This window comes from Callospermophilus lateralis, chromosome 3, assembly GCF_048772815.1.
Source record: "Callospermophilus lateralis isolate mCalLat2 chromosome 3, mCalLat2.hap1, whole genome shotgun sequence".
Taxonomy (NCBI): Eukaryota; Metazoa; Chordata; class Mammalia; order Rodentia; family Sciuridae; genus Callospermophilus; species Callospermophilus lateralis.
This window is the reverse complement of record NC_135307.1, coordinates 6,878,738-6,898,102: the sequence shown is the minus strand read 5'-3', so window position 1 is coordinate 6,898,102 and position 19,365 is coordinate 6,878,738. Positions and strand designations below refer to the sequence as shown.

Here is a 19,365-nt window from a genome sequence, read left to right as displayed (position 1 = left end):
CCTCCCCTGAGTACTCTCTGACAGTTCTGGGGCCTCGTTCTTCTGAGGCCAGCAGTTCACTGTGCCCTCACCCAGCCCTGACCCATTTCGGGGGCCTGGTTTCCATGGGACTCCTCAGAGCTGGTTGCCCTCCCTCCCCCATCTTGGTTACCTTGCTCTTGGGCACTACTGTCATTGGGGCTGGCCAGCCCCTGTCCCCCAGCCACCCGGCATGCTTGCCCCCTTCCCCACCGGACCCTGGGACTTTACAGCAGGGAGCAGTGTTCTGGCCCACATGGCCCACAGTGGAGAGGGCGGTGAGCAGGAGCGCGGGCCGACGGCAGGCCACCCCAGGGCGCATCTCCGGAGCCTCAGTTCACCTGGGCCTCCCGGGGACCTTCTGCACACTGGGTGACTTCCTCTCTGATGGCACCCCAGCCCCTCATGCCCGCCACCTCAAGCTGCACCCAGGCCAGTCCTTGGCTGCAGAGCCCACACCGTGGCCACCTCCACGCCCCTTGCTGCAGGAGCCTCCAACTCAGGCTCCTGACATGGTTCCCAGCCCCTGCACTGTGAGGTCCCAGGCTCACCCACACTGGTGTCCCCCCACGTCTTCCCTCCCTCCCTCTGGCTCCACCACACCCACAGACACCGCCCTCGCCCAGGCTGTTCTGCAAAGCCCAGGGCCATTGGAGCCCCACCCGGACCCCTCCTGGTCTAATCTCCAGCCTCGTCTCTTGGGCACCACCCATCCCGTGCCCAGCAGCCAACGGACCCCTGTGCCTGTCACTCAACTATCCAGTGCAGACCCAGAGACCACCTGTTGACTGTCACCTGCACCCCCACGTGGGGAGGGCCATGGGACCCTTCTGCTGCCCTTCACAGCTGACTCCAATCCTACAGGCTCAGTTTCTTTAGAAGTTCTGGACAGGAGGATACTGGGTGGTCACCTGGGTCTTGCCACAACCCTGCCTCCTGTCCTCCCTCTCAGGGCACTAACCCGAGCCCCACTTGGCTGTAGCCTCAGTTTCCACAACTGTAAACGGGGTTAGTTGCCCACACATGGGCGCAGGTCTGTCACCGGCCCCCGTTTGGTGGGCCCTAAGCCATTGGCATACAGGGACAAGGCTGGGCTGGCGCTGTGGAAGCAGGGCCTCCAAGCCACTGAGAGCCTGGGGGAGGTGCCGGGGCCCGGGGTCCTGCCTTGGGTCAGGGTATGGCCTGGCGGGTCCCCAGGCTCCAGAAACAGGCCTTAGCCAACGCATGGGGAAGGGAGGATGCCGTGCTAGCAGCAGCCAGTCGTGGTCCTCCAGGTTGGGGCCACCCTCCCGTGCCAGCCCTGTTGAGCCTGCCACCTGCGAGACCACCTCGCTTTGATCTGGGCCCATGGAGCTGTCCCTAACCTGGCAGCAAGAGTGGGCTCTGGGGTTCCCCCCTGCCATAGCAGTCCCTGGACAGGAAGAGTCCTGGAGACGTCTCCCCTCACGAGGGCCACTCCTGGCCACTCACAGGAGCCCGAGCCCAAGGTCAGAGCCCGCGTGTGGTGACAATGTTCTGCTGGCCTGGGAGACCTTTCTTCTCTCTCAGCCTCCTCATCTGTCTTGGGGAGTCAGACACAGACATGGGATGGATGTCCGGGGACAGACGCAGACACCAATGAATGGGATGGGGGGAGACAACAGGTGTGTTACCTGTCCCAGAGCGAGGGTGAGGACCTGGTCAGGCGGCCCTGCAGGACTCGGGGCTGCCCGAGGCACGAGGGCACCCAGGGGCTGCGCAGCCTGTGGGCGAAGAGGACAGAGCTGCTCAGAACAGGTGGGACAGGCTGGGGGCATGGGGAGGCCAGCGGGGCCACCATCAGGCACCAACCATGGCGCTTGCTGAGACCCTAAGAGATGGGAAATCCATGTGTTGTGCACCCCGTGGGAAGACTCCTGTCTTCAAGGTGGTGGAGGCCCAGGGATTCAGGAACCTCAAAGAGGGGTCCCAGCCGGTGCACCTGTCAGAACTCTCTGGTCACTCTAAAGGGTCTGTGGCATTGAGTCCCAGTGTGGCAGGCCCCTGCCTGCAGGCCTCAGAGGGAGTCATACAGTGGAACAGTGTGTCCCCTCCCCTGCTCTGGGGCTGTCAGTGCTTGTCCTGTTATGGGACTGGGTGCCTGTCTGGCTACTTCCAGTGTGCAAGACCCACTGGTCAGAGACAGGATGCTGGAGAGACAGGTGGTCCCTTTTCCCTGTAGGACTGTCCTGTGGGCTGTGGGACCTGGGGGTGGTTAGAGGATCAGGACCCACCTCACCTCCCCTGGGATCTGGCTAAGCTCCCCGGATATAAGGCCATAGTCTATGGCCATAAGAATAAGGCCAGTCTAGACTGGACAGTGTGGCGTGGGAAAGAGCACAGGTCTGGCCTGGCCTGTTGGGGCTGCCCTACTGGAGGACAGCAGGACACACACCAGCCCCAGAGGACTGCTGTGTGGCCATCCCAGCTGAGGGGCTTATAGGGACGTGGGTGCCGGGACACTCAGGGCTGACTTGCTGGCTCTGAAGCCAAAGTGGGAGGTCAGCCCTGCTAAGAGGGGCCAGTTCCACCACCAAAGACTCTGATGCTGTCCAGAAACCAGGCCTTGAGGGAATGTAGGCAGAGGCGCGTGCCGGCGAGCGTGGCGTAATCCTGTCTAAGTGAACGACTGCTGCAGAGCATCGTGGAAGGCAGGATATGCCAATTTGTTACGCCTGGGTGGTGGAATGCTGGGTAATTGAAAAAAAATTTTTATACTTTTTTGGATTTCTCATATTTTTCATGGATGAAAAATTAGAAAAAAATTTACTGAGGATCAAATTTGGACACCAAAAAAAAAAAAAAAATCACCATAAGCAATGATTTGCTGGGCTGAGGGGGGCAGCAGAAGCCAGGGGAAACTCTTGGCAGTAAGCCACAAGCCTCACCATGGCCACTGCTTCTCTGGGCTTTGGTTTCTTCACCTGTGAAATGGGCCCCTTGCCCCGGGCTTCCTGAGCAGGAGTCAGGAAGGTGGTGGTGAGCAGCAGGTGCTTGGTCTCTGGTTGGACTAGGCTTGGGAATCCTGTCCCAGGGTCCACCCTTGGCAAACGACCCTAATGCTGCTAAGCCAAATGGGCAGGTTCCCTTTGGAGCAGTCAGAACCAACTAGTCAGCCCTTGGTGACTTGAGAGAGGCCAGCCGTGGCCACAGGGGTCCTCCTAGTCTGCATTCTTGAGGTCCCACTGACAGAGCCGTCCGCAGAGATGCTCCTGGTGAGGTCTCAAAGGAGTGGGGCAGCTTGAAGTTGGACAAAGGCTGGGACCCAGGGGGAAACTGAGGCCCAGGGAAGGAGTAGGGCTTGTGAGGTGACCCAAGGTCTGACTCTGGACGCTCACAGGTATTCATTAAACACTGAGACAACCCACTCTTGCTCTGAGCCAGGGAAGACATGGAAATTCTCATTCCTGCCTGCATGTGGGGAACACTACCCTGGAGATGGGAAAAGTGGGGTGTAGAGAGGGTTAGCCACAGGCCCGGGGCTGCACAGCCATCTCGGGGACAGCCGGCCTGCTGGCCCTCCGTAGACTCCTCTTCTAGAGAAGAGCCGGCCGGAAGCTGCACTGAGCCTGCTGCGGAGGGCCGTGCTGCCAGGGGCCTGCTGGCGCTCAGAGAGCAGCCCAGACAGGCCTGGCAGCCGCGGGAGAGGGAATCAGCCACCTCCCGCTCGGCTCCCAGCCGCTGTCAGCAGCGCCAGCAGGGCCCCAGCAGGAGCTGGTGTGGTGGAACCATGCAGCCCTGGGGACAACCAGCCCGGCTCACCCCTGCCTGGGGCACGGGTGCTCCTCCTTCTGCTAGTGGGAGGGCTTGGAGACTGCTGGGCAGAGAAACAGACAGAGGGCTGACCTGGGCCACCAAAGGATTGCCCAAGTCTTGGCCATGGTGAACAGGACAACCACATGGACACAGGATCTTCACAGGGGAGCAGGAGTGTACCTCTCCTCACAGGAGGGGGCCTAGAGCCCACAGGAGCCGACCTCTAGGGACCTGGAGCAGCCAGGGTCCCCTGTTAGCACCTATCTTCCTCCCCAAGGGAGCAACTGGCCCCGGGACCAGCCTAACCAGCTTGGAGGGGCTCCAGGACCAGCCGCAGGTCCCTGGGGAGGGGCAGAGGGCAGGACGCTCAGGCTGTGCCAGGACTAGTTCCATGCCTCACAGCAGTCCCGGGGAAGCACTCTCACCACCCCACCAGGAGGCAGGAGCCAGCTACCTGTGGAACCCTGCTGGGGCCCCACCCTGCTCTAGCCTGGCAAGAGGCCACAAAGAGGGGTCCAGCCACGCCCAGTGCACCAGACACCCGCACACTCCCCGGGCACAGCCGGTCAGTGCTCTGCCCTTGTCCAGCCAGGCTGCCTCCTCTCCTCCCTGCTGGGGGACAACTGCCCAGACCTTTCTGAGCTCCCCAGCGTGGCCCTCACGTCCCCTCCAGGACTCCACCTGCTGCTCCCTCTCCTGGGAGGCCCCCCGCCCCGCCCCGCCTTCCACGGCGCTGCTCCTCAGGAGGCTCTGCTCGGCCACCTGCCCTAGGAAGCCCATCTGGGTCCCCCTGCCCAAGCTCCATCTGGGTGCTCCCTGGGGCCCTCTCCTGCTGTGGATGACCTGCCCCGAGCACGGCCCCCGGGGAATCATACCAGACTCTGCTCGACAGCTCCCCACCGGTCCGCATGGTGACGGGCAGGGCACCATCCCACAGTCAGCCAAGGGACTGAAAGCCACTCCCGTCCTGTGCCCCTGATGCTGTGTGGCCCGTTCGGCACCCGCAGGCGCAGCTGTGGCCTCAGCTCTCAGCCTGGGCCCGACAGTCATGCTCCAGCAACACCAAATTGCTTGTCATTCTTCACATGCTGCAGCCAGTTTCTCATCCTGGTGACTTTGTCCCCATGTCCCCTCTGCCAGGATCTGTTTTGCTTCCTTCCTGCCCAGGTGAACTCCTCCCCACCCAGCACCTGGGGGTCCTGAAGCCCCAGCTGGCCCCACTCTCCCTACGTGGCTCCTCGGCAGGGTCCTCAGTGGAGCTGCTGACTGTTTAATCACCGAGTGCCAGGGTCCCAGGGCCTCCTGCCCCTCCCCGGCCCCCCAACTCAGACTCCTCCAAGCAGCCCATTGTAAAACCCAGCCTGATCAGGTCCTGCCCCTGGTCAAAAATCCCTGGCTCTTCACTGTACCCACACCATGAGCCCAGCTCCGCAGGGACCCACCACTGTGCACAGGGCCTGGCACAGAGCCAGGGCATGCCTGCACGAGCTGGCCGGACACTGCAGGGCACAGCAGAGCGACAGCTGACCCGGCTGCAAGGTCTGCTGCACTCTTGCATGGGGGTGGGGGGGCATGTTGAGGCTGATGAAGTCGGGGGGCTTGCAAAGATCCCCCAAGACTGCCTCCCCCCTGCAGGGCCCGTGAGGAGGTGCCAGCTGCCCTGGCCTGGTCACTTGCCGCTGGAGCCTGTGTTCTCATCACATTCCCAACACCAGGGCTGACAGCCAGGGGCAGTCAGGGATATCGTCTGCTCACTCCAGCTCCTGCCAAGGGCCACCTCCACTGGCCGACACTGACCCTGAGAGGAGACCAAGTGACCCCCACCCAGCTCCTTCTCTCCCAGTGGGGGTAGCTCCTGGGGGCCCACACCAGATGCTCTGCAGAGGCCACCATGCAGGAGGCCCTGTGCCTCTGTGCCTTCCAGGGGAGGAGCCAGGTGGCGGACCCTCTCACTGCGGGTGAGACCCTTGTGCACCTCCAACTGGCGCTCCCTATGCTCGGAGGCCATGGGTTTCTGCCTGTCTCAGGAGTCTGCTTCCCTGGGCCTCGGTGGTGGCCCTGCTGGTGCCATCTACCCTGCCAGGACCTTTGCAGGTAGGACAGAAACTGTCGACCGGCACCTAGCAGTTGCCTGGGCCTCTCGTCACTCTGTCCCCAGATAAGAGAACTGAGGTGCACAGAGGTCAAGGAGCAGGACTCTGGGCCACCGCTCTCCTCACTCCAGTGGCCAAACATCCAGGCAGATCCCTGTACCCACAGGGAAGGCCACCAGGTGAAGACCCAGGACCCCAGTCCCCAGAGAATAGTCAGCAGGGGCCCAAGGAAGGAGGGTCAGGACTGGCTGCCAGGACAGGGGGTCATCGTCTCTGTGCCCACAGCAGGCTCACTCCTGCAGGTCAGGGCTTGCCACTGTCCTCACCTGTCTTCATCAGACCTGGTTTTTAGACAAAGCTCCCAGGTCCTGAGTAGCCCAGGACTCAAAGCTTGCCACAGAAGGCCTCCCAACTCCGGCCTTGGGATGGGAGCACACAGGGAGGGCCTGCAGGGTGTGTGTGGGCTACCAGACCCACCGTGAGGCCCACGGTGCTTCTGCCAGTCAGACCCATGGAGGAATCCCACTTCCGACACCACTCTCTCCAGCTCCACCCTCCGATGCGCCTCGACACCCTTGACACTTCAGTGCTAGCAGCCGGCAAAGCCCCTCACTGGCCCTGTCCTCACTGACCACCAAGGACCGCACAGCCTCCTCAAATCCCTAATCTATCTTCACTGTGCTACCAGGCAAACCCCGCCCTTTAGGGCCACCTCTCCCTCAACTGTGTGCCTGTACCCCTCTAGATGGAAGGCAAATGCACTGTGGAGGTGACAGGCTCACTTTCCCCTCTGTGACAGGCTGACCCAGCATGGGCTCCTCGGTGGCCAGTAATGAACCTGATAATCAAAGGCTCCAGCCACAGCACATGACCTCATTTCCTTCTGGACCAAGAAAACCAAGCTCTCCAAAGGGAGCTTCCACAGGCGTCATCGCCTCGTGCCCACCTACCAGCATCTGCCCCGACACCCGGTGCCACACGCCTGTTACTACACCAACCTGCAGGCAGCCTCTGTGCCAGGCCCCCCTGCCCTGGCCCAGCTGCTGGGGTCAGCCAGCAGGCCCCGGGCGAGGCTGAGGTTTCTGATTCTCTCTCCGGGACAAGGAAGCCTTGTGGTGCGTTTGGGGCCCTGTCCTTCTGGTGGGCAAAATAGGAACAGGGAGCCAAGGCTGGCTATGTCAGGAGACAGACAGTGAGCCACATGGTCAACCCCAGGAGCGCCCCAACCCCCAGCTTTGTTGGGGCTCCCTGGGCCCCCCTCTTTCACAGCACCTAGCCAGGCCCTGCTGATCTGCTTTCCTGTCAGTCTTCCCCACAGGGAACGAGGCCACTGGGAGGGCAGGCCATGCCTGCTGTGGCTTAATATCCCTCCCGCCCAGAGTCAGTGTTAGGAGGAAGGGGGACAGAGAGACAGATGACCACAGACCAAGGCCTCACGGGCAATGATGGCTCCCACAGGGCTCCCAAATTAACCTCCCAGTGCCTGCCACCCCTCCTAGGAGCCTAGGGGAGAAGGGACTGCCATGTGACGCTTTGATTATCAGGTTCATTACTGGCCACCGAGGAGCCCACGCTGGCTTCACTGATTTGACCACCCCACAGTCTGTTCACCCCTGCAAAGAGACGTGGGAAAACTTATTAATTGTACCAGTGGGAGGCCTGTTTTCTCGAATTCTGGGGATCATAAAGCTAACCAGAGCTGCGGGATGCTCATCAGTGACCCTGGACTGCTGGCCATGGGGCTGCCCGCCCCTGCCCTGAGACCTGGCCACACCCAGGGCCTCTCTGGAATGCCCTAGGTCCCTGGCTGGTCTCACTCCACCCTCGCACCCCCTTACTCCTGCACCTCTGTGAACACATGCACTCCTGCGCTCCTGCTCTCTCTCACACGCCTGCACACGCGTGCGCGCACACACGCTCAAGCAGTCCTGGGGTAAAACCCAGTCTCAGAGAACAACACTGCAGCTAGGAAGGCAGATTTGAGCCCCAGCCTGGGGCTGGGGGAGGAGGGTCCAGGGAGGAGCTGCCTTTCCAGGCCGTTTCCCCAAGGGGCACCTGTGACCACCATGACCTTCCAGAAGGCTCTCCAAGCCTCCCCAGCCAGTGCCACCTCATGAGGGGTGATGAGCGTCACCTGCGGGCTGGCTACTTGCTCTGCTCAGCAGGGAAGGTGCAAGGTGTGCCCAGGAAAGTGGCCAGGGAGAGGACGGGTGGCTCAGCAGGGCCCAGCCAGGCAGGCCCAAGCCTCAGCACCCTCTGCTCTGCCATGGCTGCTGGGGTCCTGGGTGGGGCACCTCAGCCCCTGGTGCCTCAGTTTCCCCATGCACAAATGGAGACAGATGCCCTTGAGATGTGAGGGGCATCCCTAGGCCCCACCCCAAGATGACTCCTCAGTGCTGCTCCAGGTTAGGGGTGACCCTCAGACTCTGGTCCCCAACTCTGAGCATCTCGCATCCTGACCTCCCACTTGCCTCCCAGGTCTGCCTCCTCTTCCTGCTGCCGAGGCCCCTGCCCAGAGAAACTCACCACATGACTTCCCTGTCCACCTGGGGTTGCCAGACCCACAGCACGTGGCTGGCTGCTGTCACCTGCCCAGTGGAAGAGGACACGGGGCAAAGGCGGACCTCTGAGAGAGGCAGGCAACAAACACAGCGGCTGGCCCACTTGGCTTCAGCCCTGCGCCAGGTCAGCGCCCGTACTCCTCAGGATGGGAGCTCAGCTGCTGCTGTTAACTCCCCAGTTCACTACGTGGAGACTGCAAATCAGAGAGGTTCAGAAATCTACCCAAGGTCACAGAGCCAGTAAGTGGCAGAACTGGGATTCAAACCTTCTTTTTTTTCCTTTTGTGGTGCTGGGGATTGAACCCAGGGCCTTGTGTGTGGGAGGGAAGCACTCTACCAACTATATCTCCAGTCCAACGGCTGCTGTCTTAGCCACAGACGCCCTCTAGGAGGCTCTGCTGAAGACTGGGACTCAGCTGGGCTGTGGGACAAGAGCCTTTGAAGGGCAGATACAGGAGGGAGGGAGAACGGATCATGTGGTAGGTCCCTTTATAAGCCCTGACCCCCAAAGGGAGAAATCAAAGTGAGGTAGTCATTCACAGCTTAGTGAGTCCCTGGGTTTCTGGTGGGGTCAGGGTTGGAGGCGGGGCAGACAGGCTTGAAGGACCTCCATCCCCAGGGCTCTGGCCTGCTGAGGTAGTGGGCGAGGAAGACACAGAGAAGGACAGCAGGGACCTGGGACAGGAGAGGAGGGGAGGCCTGAGAACCCAAAAGTCATCCTGGAGGGGATGGCAGCAGGGGCCAGCCCCACCCTCAGCACCTCCTCTGGAGTTGGCAGGTCTTGGACCACGGTACCAGTCAGACCCCTGCCCTCAGTGAGCACCTACTCTCTACCAGAGCAGGTGCGAGCCGGGGTTCACTAGATAAGAGGGATCCCGTGCCTGTGTACAAGTTCTTTCTTCCCACAGCAGCCTCTGCATAGGGGACGGAGCTCCAGCCTTCCTTCCAGAGTGTGACACCCCCTTCCTCTCACACCTGAACCCTCTATCACCTAGCACACTCCCCCACCACCACGTCCTGAGCGCCTTACAAGTTACTTTGCATGTGCTGTTCCCTGCCTGGAACTCTGGGGGCAGCTGCTCCCTCCCCTGTTCCCACCCCCAGGAGCTCAGCCGACAGCATCACACCCCTCCCCCAACACAGGCTCACTGCTCTCAGTTTTTGTCTCCATAGCATATGTCACCTGGGTATTTATTTGTTTTAAAAAGTTCCTGTGTGCTCTGGGCAGAAGGCTCACTCCTTCTGGTTACTGCTGCACGTGCACCAGCACTACCTTCAGGTAAATGGTGGCACTTAGTAAACATGTGAACTACGTGAAGCCGAGACTCTGGGGAGAAGGATCCCGCAGGGGCAGGTGTGCGGAGGTGGGGCAGGAGGTGCGGGGCCTGGGTGCCTTGACTTCTGCACAAGGGGCTCTGGGCACAGAGGGGCAGGGGGGTTTGGAGGTGCATCCTCAGCGCTGGGCTTCAGGAAGGACACAAGCATGGCCCTGAGGAAGGTCCTGCTGGGACATCTGTGAGGCTACCTGATAATCACGTGCCTGTCTCCAGAGCCAGGCTGGCGCTCCCAACACCCCAGCATAGAGAGCAGTACAGGGCGGGATGGGGACAAGAGCAGTCATGGGCCAACAAGTGAAACCCAAGGGCCCCACCTCAAACCACACTCCACACCTGAGGTCCAGTGGGCTATGGCCAGCGGCCTCATGATCGCGGGGGAATTCTTTAAACAACACGCAGAAAGCTTTAGCCAAAAAGCAAAAGCCTGAGATCTTCAACAAGAGTACAGTCAGGAACTTCTGTTCGCCCCGGGGCCTGGCCGAGCTGGAAGCAACAAAACCCAGCAGCTGCGGGAGGTACTGGCCTCCTGTCCAGCCAAGCAGAGAGCTCCCGCAAACCCGCCAGGAACAGCCAGCACTCTGGTTGGCAAGTGCCTGCAGCTGCCACCGAGGAAGAAACCTCTGCTTTTTTCCCCCTGGGGAGTTGGGATGCAGCTCAGGGCCTGGCCCGTGCCAACCAAGCGCTCCACGACTGAGCCACACCCCAGCCACCGGGGAAGAAACCCGAACAGGCACCAAACAGCAGGACCTGGAGCGTGGAATCAGTGCTCCGGAGTGCCCCTGCTGACGGTGACAGTGCATGTGTAGATCTGGTGGGACACAGCCAGGCAGAAGAAATGTGGATGTGGAACCCTTGGCTCATCTTCCAAAGCTGGTAACATATGTGCCATGTGCCTCAGCAGTTCCACTCTGGGTGCACCTCAGGAATGCAGCACACACCCCAAAAACACTTGTGAGAGAATGGACATGTCAGCTTTGCTCACACTGGTCTACGCTGGGAATCTCTAGCCTTGCACCGAGGAATAAACGGGTCAGCCTACCCCAGAGGTGCAGGCTGAGTGGTCCCACGCAGAGGAGGCATGAGGACCGGCAAAAAAATTCAGTTTGGGTGTCTTCTCAGGTGACAAATCCATCAAGGAATGAACCATCACCAGGTGGGGGTCCTGGTGCTCTCTGGGAGCAGGGGCTTTTGATTTGGGGAGGGGTCCTGGGAGGAACCCCAGGGAGCTGGCAGTGCTGGACTTCTTGACCTGGGTGGTGGTCACCAGGTGGTCACCGTAGTCTATTGCTAAACTGTAGCCATACTAATTTCTCTGAAGTCTGTCGTGTTCAGAACTTGGAGAAGTTCTACTGTGAGGGGAGCTATAGAGCCCGTCGGGGACATCCCTGGGCCTCCTGAGCACCTTCTGTATACCTGGCCACCTGTCAGAGGTGACTGACCCGCTTCTCCACAGGGCAGAGGTGGAACTGAAGCTCAGAGCTGAGGGGCTGTCCCAAGGTGCCAGCAGGAGTCCAGGCAGAAGGGGCTTAATCCCAGGGATTACTGAGAGGCATGCCTGCAGGAGCAGGGGACAGCCCAATGCTCACTTGGTGGAGGAGGATAGCCAGCAGAGATGAGCGGGGGTCAGGCCAGAGCCAAGGTGGCCAGGCCATCAGTGAGGTGGCTGTGCACCTGCCATGCATCACATGAGGCTGGGTAGTCCCCCTGTGTGTGTATCAGCCTGTGCCCAGCAGAAGTTGAGGGGTCTGATCCAGGCTCTGCACTCAGAGGTGTCCTTGTGGGCGATGGGGAGGATGGAGGACCCCCAGGTGGCACAGAGAGCCCCAGGATCTCCACTCCCCACCCATCCGTCTCCCTGAACACACCCTGCTTCCTCAAGACCCCAGGCCCTTGTACGTCTCAGGAGGTGCCCCATCTGTCCTCCTCGAAAACCCCATCCATCCTGAGCCTTGGCTCAGGTGTCTCGGCTTCTGGGAATCTTCCCCAACACCCCAGGCCAATCTCCCCTGGGAGGCTCTGTCACGGGCCTGTGTCCCCTGCTCATGGAAGTAGGCTGGCCTGGGTCTGGATGCCCAACCTGAAGCCAGCTGTCCAGGCCAGTTCACTGGGGGGAGGGGCAAGCGAATCACAAAAGCCTCTGTTTGTCACATGGACAAAAAGATCTCTGAGGAAGGGTGTCCCAGGGAGAGGGGACACCATGGCAAAGGCAGAGAAGCTCTGCAGTGGGATTGTCACATGTGGGAGTCAAGAAGAAGGGCCAGGCCAGGGGATCTAGGTGTATACGTGCTCACAAGGCAGCCAGTGAGGTCCATGACACCACCAGGTGGCAGAGTCCTTATGCTCATTCAACAAATATTTACTAGATCCTCAAGTGAGCCAGGCCCGGCTCCAGCTCCAGGGGGTCAAGGAGCGGATGGGGCCAAGGGCCTGTCCTCTCAGAGCATGATTCTAGTCCAAGACCCAGCCTGTGATGGGCACTTGCAGGCCGGAGGAAGGACTGGTGCTGGGTCATCCCACTGGCTACTGCAGACCCTTCACCTGGATTGCAAATCCCTCTTCTCTTGCTTGGGACACCAGCAGTCTAGTGGCCCCCAAGGATGCTCCACCAGGACCCCTGCCTGGATGAAGCACATTCATGTCATCTCCCAGCATCCATGCACCCTGGGGCCAAGGGGGATCCCCAGTTCACAGCTGAAGAAACTGAGACCCAGAAAGGATCAGGACTTTATCAGAGAGGGGCTGGGCAGTGGGACCCCAAATCTGTGGGAGACTTGTAGCCAACTTCCCTTAAGCCCTCCAGGCCTTCTGGTCTTGTACTCCTGGACCTCAGAATAGGACAGAAACTCATTAGAGCAACCTAGCTGGCCAGGAGGGGACAGTCTGGGAGACCTCCAGGTTACTTGGGGATGACTCAGGTAAGAGCAAGAGGAGGGCAGGACCCCTTCCCAATTTTGGGAGGCTATGTGAGTCCTGGCCCCAAGACCCCTGCTAGCTCCAGAAGGTCATGTGGCCCAATGCAGCCCAAGGTCCCAGGTCCTGGCCACCAGCTCAGCCCAGGGGAGCCCTTGACAGCTCAGGCAGGGGATCTGACCCCTGGCTCACCTGCCCAGGTGTGTCGCCAACCAGGCCCAGTCAGATCCCTGTCCCTAGTGCCTGGCACAAAGAGGCAGGTGCCCAAGAGTCCTGGCTGAATATGGGGAAGGAGAGAAGGAGAAAGAAAACCATAGGGGGCTCCCTAGGCTGGCTTCAGGGTGCTCATGAACGCTGTGTCTTCCTTCAAGTGCTGGCTGAGTAGCCCCCCCCCCCAAAGCCCTACTCAGGTGGGGGTACTGGTGAATGACAGGTAATGTGGAGTCAGGGTTCAGACCTAAGGTCATCCATGAGACCACAGCCAGGGCTTCATTGCCCCCACTGGACCTTGGCTATGACAAGATAGGTGGGCTTGGCTGACTGACATCAGGTTTTGGGTCTGAGGTACTATCACCTAAGAGGCTGCCCCTCCTCCCAGCTGAGGACATGCTGATCCTGGTCCTATGGCCCTCCAGCTCAATGGCCCAAGAGATGACCAACCTGGGGCCTCTGTGAGCCCACCTGTCTCCCAGCTCCCACCTGGGTATTTTCAAGCCACTCATCCATAGCACTGAAGGTCATTAGGGAGGGCCCCAGCCCTGTCCCCTAGACCCAGGGGGCCAAGCCTGGGCTCTGCTGGAACCCTGCCCCTTAGGGACTGGATGCACCTGCTGGCTACAGTCCTCCCAATGGATGCTCATTCTGGTCTCGGGAGCGGCTGAGGGAGGCTAAGAGACCCTCGCGGCCAGGGGAGAAGGTGCTGAAACTCAGCACTCAGAGCCAGGCCTGCCGCCCACACACGGTCTCGGCCGGGCTCCGGAAGGAAATCGCAGGAGGAGTGTTCCCAAAGTAGGGGTCAGGGTGGCCAGGGGAAGTCGCAGTGTTAGACGCGAATATTCAAATAGGCTGATCCCTGGACTGCTGCGAAAAGGAGCCGGTGGAGTCCACCGGGGCTCAAAGTTTAGCACCAGGCAGCAGGACTCGAGGGGCGCTCCCCAGACGCTGTCGCGGGATTCCCCCAAAATGGCTCCAAGACGCGACTGCCTGGCCAGCCGCGAGGACTCCATCCCCCCACCCCGCCCCCACGAGGCGGAAACTTAAAAGCTCAGAACCAGGCAACTGTCAGCTGGGGGGCGAGGGACCGTGCGTAACAGCGGGAACAGAAACCCAGGGGTCCCGGGGGGACGGGCGAGAGTCCCGGGCGGGGCGCTTGGGCCCCGGAGGCCGGCGCGGCCGGGCTGGGGGCGGCCGGCGCTCAGTGGCGCACCCCACCCCGGCCGCAGCGGCCGACCCGGCCGAGCAGCCCCGCGCGGGGCTCCCCATTGTCTCTCCGCGCACACACGCACCCACACACGCACACCGGCCGGCCGCCCCACCGACCCGGGCCCGCGGCTGCGCTGGGAGCCCCTCCCCCGCCCGCTCCCCACCCGGCCCGGGCCCCGCGAGCCGCGGCGCGGAAGCCGCTCCACTCACCTGAGTTTCTCCATGTCTGCGGCAGAGGCCTGTGAGAAACCAAACGAGAGGGTCAGCAGGCAGGAGGCGTGCGCTCCGCGGCCGCGCCGGGCGGAGCCGGGCACAGCGGGCTCAGCGGGGCGCGGCGGCGGGGCACCCCCGCGTGGCTCGGTCCGTGGGAAGCCCGGCCGCGCGCACTCCCGGCCCGCACCCTCGGACTCTGGCCCCGTGACTCAGTGGGCGCTCGGGGCCGCGGCCGAGTAACAGGTGAGCCCGCCCGGGCCGCCGCGCTCCCCGGCACCGAGTTACGCCCCCCGGGGCGAGGAGGGGACCGGCCTGGGGACGCGGGATGCTACGGCCTCGGGCGCTCCCGGCCTCGCCCGGAGGAGGGGACCCGGCCGGTCCGCGCTAACTCCGGGCGGCTGCGGGCCCCTCCGCTCCCCCGTCCCGCCCGTTAACCCTTCCAGCCCCGCGCTCCCTCCCGAGAAAGCCGAGCCCGGCGTCGCAGAATCTGAGTCCCAGAATGTTTGAATCGGGGAATTGGGGCCGCACGGGATTGCAGCGCCCGACACTCACTCGGTCCGAGGGTGATGGCAAGCGGAGCCCTGGACTTCTCTGTCAGGGACCCCAGTGCCCTCAGATTCTGGGGTTCCGGGCCTGGCTCGCCCCTCCCGGGCCCGAGGGATTAACCCTTGCGCGCCCCGCTCGCCGGTGGGGCTCCCTGCCGGGCTTGCGCAGACCCGCCCGCGCGCGGCTTGGAGACCCTCCTCGCCCGGCCCCGTGCAGCCGGGCAGCCCCTCCGCACACCGGGCGGGGAGACCCACCCGCCGCCGTTAACCCTCTGGGCTCCGGCAAGCGACGGGGACCGCAAGCGGCCCGGGCGGGATCGCACTTCCTGCGCGGAGCTGGGGGCGCGGGGCGGGCTCTCCCCCGCCCGGGAGCGGCCTCTCCCGGGGGCTTTCCCTGTCTTTCCGCGCAGTGGGGGACCGGGATCTGAGCCCAGGGACCACGCCACAGACCTGGGAAGACTGATGACTGCCCATCCCGGCCCCTCGCGCCGGGCGCCGCCGCCGCGTCCGCCGGGAGCGCGCTCCGCTCGGTCCGGGCCCCACGCCGCCTCCCCCACGGCCCCGCCGGGCGAGGGCGCAGCCCGGCCCCGGGGCCTCGGCCACCAACTTCCCGGACGCTCAAGCAGGCCTCCCCCGGCCTCAGTTTCCTCACCTGAAAGCTGGGGGGAGGGGAGGCGGGAGGAAGCCGGACCAGAGGCGCTCTGCTGCCCTTCAGCACAGGCGGGCTGCGGAGGGGCTGGGGTGGGGGAGGGAATTTCAGGGGAAAGGGTCCCCAAGGCGCCGGGATGCAGGCTTCCCTCCCTGGACACTCTAAAAGTTGTCCAAGACCACGAGCCGGACCCCTTCTACAAACCCTCCTCCTCCAAGAACGAAGAGTTCTCCAGGAAGAGTTTGCCAACGGCCAATACGCCCCCACGCCCCTCTTCCCCAGGCCCACCTTTCCTGGTCCCCATCACAGCCATCATCGCAGTGGGTCCCAGCATACAGCAGGCGCTCAATAAACACGGACAGTGCATGCCTGGGTCCTACAGTATAGAAGCCGTGCCTTCTCCAGTCTTTCCCCTTTGCTGGCTGTGAGTTCCTGGGCAGGAGCCCCGCGCTCTCACCAGGACACTCCGGCACCCGGCAGGCTTGGCCTCCGCCAGCGCAGGGTGGGAGGAGCCGTCCCTTCGGAGGGTCAGACCTGAATCAGGATCAACCAAACCCCCAAGTCCAAGTGTTCATGCGTCCACCAACCAACAGCTGGCCGCTGGTTCAGCAGCTCCGGCTAAGGTCTCCCACCAGGGAGGAGACAGCAAATGAGGTGAGCCCGACTCTCCAGGGCTAATGGCGGAGGTGCACCCCCACTCTCAGTTCTGGGAGTCCACCCTCAGAGAACCGCAGCGGTAACACCACAGGGCCCTAGCACCTCCGCTGACCCCTCCTCAGCAACTGCACGCAGAAGCGGCCTTCCCAGTTTCACAGATAAGGAAAGCGAAGCTCAGAGGCAAAGGGAGCCGCGGGAGGCCCCGCGGCTGAAGGGGCCCTACTGGGCCTGGCCCCATTCCTGGAAGAGGTTTCCTCCCAAAGGCTGGGACATCCCTGGATGTCTGGGATGCCTCAGTCACTCACCGCCAGCGACCTGCCAGGGAGCTTGTCTAAAATTAATGCGAATGTATTAAAATTTAATTTTTAAAAATCCAGCATTAATTATTGACATCAAATATTTCCGTACTTCTAGAAGGGGAAACCCCCTCCCCCTCCCCACCACAAAGAAATTCGATTGAACTGGGGAAGAGGCAAGGGGAGGCTGCGGACGTCCCTGGTGGCAGAGGTGCAGGCTGGGCAGGGCAGGGGACCTTGCCTTTCACTCTATCACAGACTCCGACTTTGATCCTCCACTGACTTCTCAAATTCTCCCACCTCAGGGCTGGCCGTTGAGGGCCCTTGCTCTTGAAGGCCACCTGCTCCGTGCAGCCCTGGGGGGGGGGACCCAGTGATTAGTAAAGCCCCACACCAGGTGGGACAGGGCCTTCATCTTTCCTGCTCTGTCTGGGACCAGCCTCACACTGAGTGGGGGGAAGAAAGCAGCAAGACTGGCCCTGCCGGGAGGTCTTGGGCCCTCAGCTTCACTAGGCACAGGACTCTGCAGTGTTCCCATGATGCCTTTTGGCTGCATGAGCAAACTGTGCAGTAGCCTGCCCAGCGGCACCCAAGTTGGCTGAGACCTGCCCGATTTCCTGTGCAGGGAAACTGGGTACTCCCTACGCAGGAGGGTGAGGTGGGTGGGACTGTGAGATCCAGTGCCCGGGGACTTCCAGGGTTCACATGGTGAAATGATGGCATGGGACTCCCTTCGGGGCAGGTGACTGGCATGTCCTCCTGACACAGGTGGGCACCCTGGGTGCTCTCAGGCTCTGTCAGCCCTGCCTCTGGGCACTGTCACGCCAGCCCACTGCACATGCCCCGCCTCTTCCTTGTCTGTCCACCCTAGACTTCCCTCATCCCCTCTGGGTGGGCCAGGCCAGCAGCCACCTTTATTTCACATAAGCCCACCTTGTTGGCCAAACCAGACTGAGTCCCATGCCCCTTTCTCAGGCTCCTATGACCTTGGCCCCACCCCTGCCTCCTGCTCCCTCTCCTCTCTCCTTATCCCCCATTTTACAGATGCAAACACAGAGGCTCGAGAGGTGACGCTGACAGCTGATCTGCAGGAGCACAGAGATCTGGGGCCAGGGCTCTCGTCAGCTTCCCACGGCCACCACCCTCCCTGGGCCCGGGGATTGCACACACTAGGTGACAGAGGAGGAGCCTCCACGCCTGCAGCCAGTCCCCAGGGGGGCTGTGAACACTGTCCTGTCCTTCTTTACACGACGCCAGCCCCCACCACCGGCCCCTCCCTCAGCACTCAGCAGCCACCCTGGCTACCTCGCTGTTGCCGGGTAACCCAGCTCCTCCCGGCCTCAGGGCTCTGCACTTCTTCCTTCCTTCTGGAATGCTCAGCCAGCTTTGCTAGGCTGGTGGCTTCCTTCTCTGACCACACACTGACAGCAGGGCCCCTGTCGTGGCCTGAATCTCCATGGGCCAGGGTTGGCTCCAAGGGTCTCTGGGGTGCAGGTCAGGCAGCCGGAATGAACAGAGACACTTCTGATCCCAGCCTGCTCTCAAGACTCTTGTCAAGCCCCACCTGGTGCCAGAGGGCCCAAGACCCTGGGTGCCCAGCGCAGCATCTGGGCAACTGCGAATGCGGGTCAGTCCCATGCCCGCCAGCACACACACAGATCCTCTACTGGACCAACTGGCCCACAGCACCGCTGCCCGTCCTGCCTGCGCCTGTAACTATGGAGCAAAGGAGCTCAAGTCCACGTCTGGGAGGGGCTTTGCCTCCCACCTGCTGTGTGACCTGGGCCAGTCCTCATCCCCCCTCAGGGCCTGGACTCTCAGACCCTCACCCCAGTGCTTAGCCCCTCGAACCTCCTTACACCCACACCGGCTCCACTCCCTCTGCTCTCTGAAGCCACCTTCAGTGGAGGACGGAGATGAGCCTGGGGCTGGGGACCCTGCTTCTCACTGACTGCAACACAGGCATCTTATGCAGCTGAGGACCTCAGGCCAGGCTCTCAGCCTCTGTGAACCGCAATCCTTCATCTAGGAAGGAAGGAAGGATGGCAGAGACTCAAGGGATGCTGTGAACAACAGGTGACTGTGTGCATGGGGCTGTGCTCAGGATGGGCCAGGGAAGGCGGCGGCCTTGAGGAGGTCCTCATTCAGAGAGGACTCCTTTCTAAGGTGCTCTTCTCTACTTCCTGCTTTCTTGCATTCATTCAACTAACAATGCTGTGTGCTGAGCCTTGCTGTCAGAGACAGTGAAAAGACTCCATGAAATCTCCTGTCTTCACCAGGCTGAAGTTCTAATGCAGGGACCCAAACTCCACCCAGGAAGTCTGCAAACTGCTCCCCACCCTTGTGTCCCATGGGGAAAGTCTCATGAGAAAGATGGGTGATGGGGTGGCCAGGTCACAATTACAACAAGGAGACCAGAGTGAAAGGCCAGTGAGCCTGGGCAGGGCAGCCCCAGGGCAGGGTGGGTAGTGGTGGGGGAGGCACTGGGGTCCCCACTGCTTAGAGGTGATGCAGAAACAGAACCCCGGAGGCTTTTGGCTTGAGCAGGTGAAAGGAGGGTAGGACAGAAAGTGGGATTCAGGTCTGGGGTGTCCAGGGGGAGACATCTGTCAGAGGATGGGTATGTGGTGTGGAGAGGGTCTGGAGTGGTCAGACCAGCGGGAGTTACAGCCAAAAAAGCCACAGCAGAGTTGGCTGGAGGGGAGAGGGAAGGTCCTGGAGGGTCCTGGGCTCTGCCACAGCAGGGTGCAGGGAGAGGGGGGTGAAGCCAGCCAAGTAGCCTTGGGGGAGCAGGGGGAGGTAGGGGGCAGTGTATGGGGGGTGTTTCCAGGAAGGCAGAGGGATAGGCTCCAGGGAATCCCAACTGGGGCGGGCATAGCCTGGGATCCTA

The 19,365-nt window shown here is 61.8% G+C and overlaps 1 protein-coding gene across 1 annotated transcript in view; it reads right to left on the bottom strand.

The window, feature by feature from the left end:
- The window catches only part of Begain (brain enriched guanylate kinase associated), a 31,795-nt gene that overhangs the window by 9,640 nt on the left and 2,790 nt on the right, over window positions 1–19,365 (bottom strand). The window contains exons 2-5 of the mRNA XM_076847902.2: window positions 16,776–16,831; window positions 15,324–15,532; window positions 14,326–14,354; window positions 1,671–1,804 (exon numbers count right to left, since the gene is read on the bottom strand). Coding sequence (XP_076704017.2) covers window positions 1,671–1,804; window positions 14,326–14,354; window positions 15,324–15,532; window positions 16,776–16,831 — 428 coding nt within the window. The remainder of the gene's footprint in view (window positions 1–1,670; window positions 1,805–14,325; window positions 14,355–15,323; window positions 15,533–16,775; window positions 16,832–19,365) is intronic.